At 43.0% G+C, this 4,992-nt stretch overlaps 1 protein-coding gene across 1 annotated transcript in view; it reads left to right on the forward strand.

Moving 5' to 3' along the window:
• Positions 1–398: 398 nt before the first annotated feature.
• The window catches only part of LOC108576542 (protein trachealess), a 169,343-nt gene continuing 164,749 nt past the window's right edge, over positions 399–4,992 (forward strand). Inside the window, exon 1 of the mRNA XM_017939553.1 lies at positions 399–715. Coding sequence (XP_017795042.1) covers positions 399–715 — 317 coding nt within the window. The remainder of the gene's footprint in view (positions 716–4,992) is intronic.

Raw genomic sequence — 4,992 nt, forward strand, 5'->3', positions numbered from 1 at the left:
TCGCGTCGTGCCTGGACCCGATATCATGTGTCTACAGAGTGTGTCAAGTGATTGATCGATCCTTCTGCTTCCGAGGATCGACCTTTTGGGTTTCGTTCTCCGTGAAAGAGATAAGAGAGGAAACGAACGTCGATTAGACGGTCGGAAGAAAAGGAGGTTAGGTTTTCAAAGATCTCCTCCGATTGATAGACGTAGAAGAAGTGTGATTAGTTTTCTTTTCTTCCTTTTTTTTGCTTCTGATAATAAGAGGATATTAGTGCGTGAAATTCCGGTTTGTTCTAAAAAAAAGAATTAGGTAACAGATACGGTATATCGTTGATAAGCAAAAAGAAAAAAAAGTGTGATCAAGGTTTTTCGACGGACGGACAAGATTGACGTTCGTGGTGGAGGGCTGGCTAATGCACCGCGGCGGCGGTGTCGCCGGAAGCGGTGCTGGTGGAGCCGCTGGTATCGCCGGTGGATCGGCCGGAAGTGGCGCGTTACCCTCGACGAGCCACCGCGGCCTCGAACTGGAACATCCGTCGGCGATGCCCGGTGCACCGGGGTTCCATTGGGGGGCGGTGCTCGCCGGCCACCACGCGGCCGCCGCGGCGAGCATGATGCAGCCACCCCTGTCCGCGGCCGGTGAGTACACCCCCGCACCGGCACACCATGGGCCCGCACACCCCGCTATGCCCATGGACCTTCACGTTCATCAGGGATTCCCTTACTACAGGTTAGTCCAGACAACGATCTATCCTTGCAACGTTCATTTCTTTCCAGAAATTTTAGTTTGTTTAACACAAGGGTGATTTTTAGAGACCTGTGTTACGTTTGTCGTATGAGAATTGAAGTCGAATATTTTGTGACCGTTGTTTTTTAGAATAGGACAGCGATGCTTAACCCTTCCACAGTTTATCCCGTGTGAGACTCGGACAGAGCGTTAAATATCTATATTATTATCACAACTATCACGTAGAGTTACGTGTCCCGTGTTTCAAAAATGATCACACACGGCCTAACTGTTAAAAAGATACCTGTAAAATTTAAATTTTTCTGGGCGTAATTTATAATTTCATTAGACTGCCGAAGGGTGAACCTTGTTTATCTCGCTACACATATAAACTAATAACTAGAATTCTACGACACAGCAAAAAATATGTTTTTTCTCTGATCCGACAAAATGTAAACATTCTTAACTTGTTTTTAAAAACACAGCCGTGGATTTCTCACGGCACACCAGTTCAGAGTCAACGGAATAGAAGGTTGTTATTGTTTTTGCTCTTAGTGCTGTATACCTTTCTTAGAAAGCTTCAGTTATTCTCGTTACTTCTTTTAATACATACATCAATCGGTAGAGTGTTTATGCAATTATGACATACATGTAAACATGCAAAATACGCGAGATTAATGTCAGAATCTCCCAAGACGCGTAATCGACAACACCAATTCATAATACAGTCGGCAGGATTGTAACGTTGCTCGTACATTACACGCGCAAACATTCTCGATCCATCAATCAGAAACATACCGTATCATCGGCTTTCTTCGTTATTTTGCAACTGACATTCCCTTGTTTCCATATTGAGTGCACAGCCGTGTGCATAGGCAGGCAGTGTCAGTCTTGGGGATTTACCCTGTAAATATTTCTCTGCTAAACGAATACCCCCATGTTTACCCATTTCGAGCAAACAGCTTGCTTAAGTACCCCGGTCTGTCCCTTAGTTCCTATTAGACGAACGACGACGGGGTTCATTGACAGCGGAGATTTCACCGACCCACCAGTCCGACACCTTTAACCCCGAGATCATTTCACACAGAATCACCTGAGTTTTTTCTCGATCGAGATACAGACGAACTGGACAAAATCTCTCGGACGCCTCTCGAACCTGTCAGCTAGAATCGTAAACTCGTTGAGAGAAGAACACATGGTTCCAGATTGTGACTGTTGCGTCTTAAAAACCGGACAACGATGCCGCGGCCTATCAGACCTGTGGATCATAAATCGCGCAGAAATATCGGTGTTCCGCGCGAATAATTAGACGCGTTTGTTACCCCCTTCACGTGCGCGCAATAAATAATTCCCGAAGATCGGTAAACATTACGGAACTGAATAATTTATAAGACAGGATACAATAATTAAATGACCAATAGCTGGTTATGTAGTTCGATGCGTAACCATCCTCCTTTTCCTCCACTAACTCTCTCTTTCTCTCTTTCTTCATCTCTCTAGTTTTATGTATCCCGGTGGCGGTTATAATGAAACATAGAGCTTATAAAGTAACTTTTCATACGGTTCGAGGATGATTACGCGAAATAATATGTCGCTTGTTCGTGCGTAAATTACGGGAAACATGGGAGTAGAGCCACTGTCTCGCCAGTCCGCTTAACGCATCCTCGCGGATCCCTTTTGCGAGCATGCTCGACACGTACACCAGGTTTAATGTAATTTGGCACGAGTTGCAGGTTGAACGCCGTACACCGACGAAAGCCCGCTGGCAGAAATTACGGAAACGTTGTCTATCCATTGAACCATCGATTTATACTTCTTTTTTTGGGTTCTTTTTGCGAGAATTCCACGCGGGTCGTTTATTTCTTTTGCACTGTCGGTTAGGGAACGATTAAATCGCTAATACTGCGCGCTTCGCTATTATCATGCGATAAAGCTTGCCCGCTGACAAGCGGCAATTTGTCTTCGTGATTGGACATGAAATACCGCGGGGAAAAGAGAGCATAGGACGGTGGTTTTGTCGGATCTTCGCGGAGTTCCTTTTTGAATTTCGGGGGTGGAATGAGTGAAGTGTAGTTTCTGTGGTGTTGAGTTTGAAGGTAGAGATTTTAATTAGTTGATGGTGTGTCTTTCTCGGTTTTAGGAGAATCCAGCTTTTATTCTGTTAGTATTTCAATTCAGCATCTTGAGGATTCCTAGCTTAGGCTTCTCTCACTTGGTAGCCTTAGAGTAAGGATAAGATTTTATTATAGTCATGAACTGAAGCTGAAAGTGACCAATTAGTTACCTCATAAGGAAAACCAAATGTTCCCATTTTTCTTTCAAAATTGTATTCTGAAATTTCTCGTTCATTTTTCCTAAAAATCTTCCTGCCAGTGATCAGTCTAACCATGAAATAGTCACAGCTTGACAAATACTATCAGAACAGTTGGTCCGTACAATACACTCCAAAATGAATCTCATTGAACCTCCGATAGAAAATCCTGACAGAATCTCCAAATGATACGGAAACAACGATGGCGTAGGAACGTTCCACGTGAACGTCGTGCTCGCTGAAAAGACGTCCTGGAAGCCGTAATTCACGCGCAACCAGCACGACGAGATCTGAAAAGAGACACGCGTCGACGAGATATTATTCGAGGAAGTGGAATTGTCCGCGTCGCGTCGCGTCGTGAAACGTGCGTAAAGTTTTGAAATTTTCGGGATCGAGGGGCGTGTGGGGCGGCTGGAAGTAACTGGTTCAGCTGATAACGCAACGTTCACGGTGAAACCAGTTCGCCAGTGGACACGCGTGTATAATATTTATAAAGCCGATTTCTTCTCTCTCGCTCTCTCTCTTTCTCGTCGTGTAACCAGGTCCGTGGCGCGCGTTAATAAACTTCAGCTCGGACAAGTTTATCTCGTGCTAAGCGATTCTATCGGCTCGAACGTTTATCGCGGTCTCTCGCGTGGCGTCCGTGTGAGGATTCAATTAGTTATGACAACTTTCGTTTCGAATGAAGTTCACGCGCGGATAGAGTAATCGAAGATTGCCTCGTGGCTTTTGCTCTCGATGCTTCTTCTTTGATACGTCCTGTGACCGCTGGAAAACTAGCAGTTTCGACAGATCTTTAAAGTGCGGTTGAAAAACGTCGAGGTGATTTTATTTAACCCTTTCGCTGCTGCTCGCGCCTGTAGAAGCTTTGGAAAATTGCTCGACCAGTGTTGTTGGAAGCTTTTTGCTTAATTTGTAGCAAGAATCACTTGCGTTTGTGATGAAAATTCATACACGATTTTTCGTTCCGTGTTGAATTCTTTTCGAAGATACGAAATATTTTTACAGAGTCCGTCAGATTGCATCAGGCAATTATTCGAGTTATGTGTACAGTCAGATATTGTGTCAACTGTGCAAATACTGTCTCCAAGATTGGCTGCGTAAATATACACAAGTGGGTGGATTAAAGTGTAATTCTTCTGTGTATCATCTTCTCAGGATTGTTCCAGTTGAAGTATCATTGTACTCGATGACTATTTTGTTCACTTTAGAGATTTCGAAAAAATTTTAAATACGTGTAGTAGCCACACAATCAGAGTATTTTTAATAATTAGCATAAATTTGAGTATAACAGTATTAACTTAATGTTTTAGTGATTTTTTAAATTAGAATCATCCCTAGTACTACTTTACACAATTTTTGTATTATTTATTTCATCAATTTTTCAGAAGATTGATAAGGATATTCTTATCATAAAATTCATCAACCCCTTAATTTATAACACAGATTCTCGTCAAAATGCGACAGAAACGGTTACATTAGTAACAAAAAATTTAATTTCAATTCTAAGACTCAGGATTACCAAACGTACCTAATTAATCCACAATACATTAACTTCTCTTACCTAACACAGTACTAAAACAGTAAATAACTGACACAATCAGCAAGATGAATCTTAAATCAAGGGGGTTAAATCAAACAAACCCGTCAATTCCTCTAAACATCCCCCTATTCTGAAAACCCAACCACTACATTTACCCAGAACCATATCACAGTCCCAAGAAGAAGAAAAAACGAATTTCCCTCGATTTCTTCTCGCTACCAGCAAACGATTAATTTTCCTCAATAAGCCCTTGGCGAAACCTCTAACTCCGAGCCACCACACAATCTCGATCGGTTGACGAGCAAAACGAGAACTCGAGAACGGAACAATGTTCAGCCGGAGCCGGCGCGGGTTTCAATTTTCCCCGTCCGTAATGCACACTTGTACGGGCGCCACTTTGGCCCGTTATCAATTTTCTAGATTGCC

This window comes from Habropoda laboriosa, unplaced genomic scaffold (genome assembly GCF_001263275.1).
Source record: "Habropoda laboriosa isolate 0110345459 unplaced genomic scaffold, ASM126327v1 scaffold346, whole genome shotgun sequence".
Classification (NCBI taxonomy): domain Eukaryota; kingdom Metazoa; phylum Arthropoda; class Insecta; order Hymenoptera; family Apidae; genus Habropoda; species Habropoda laboriosa.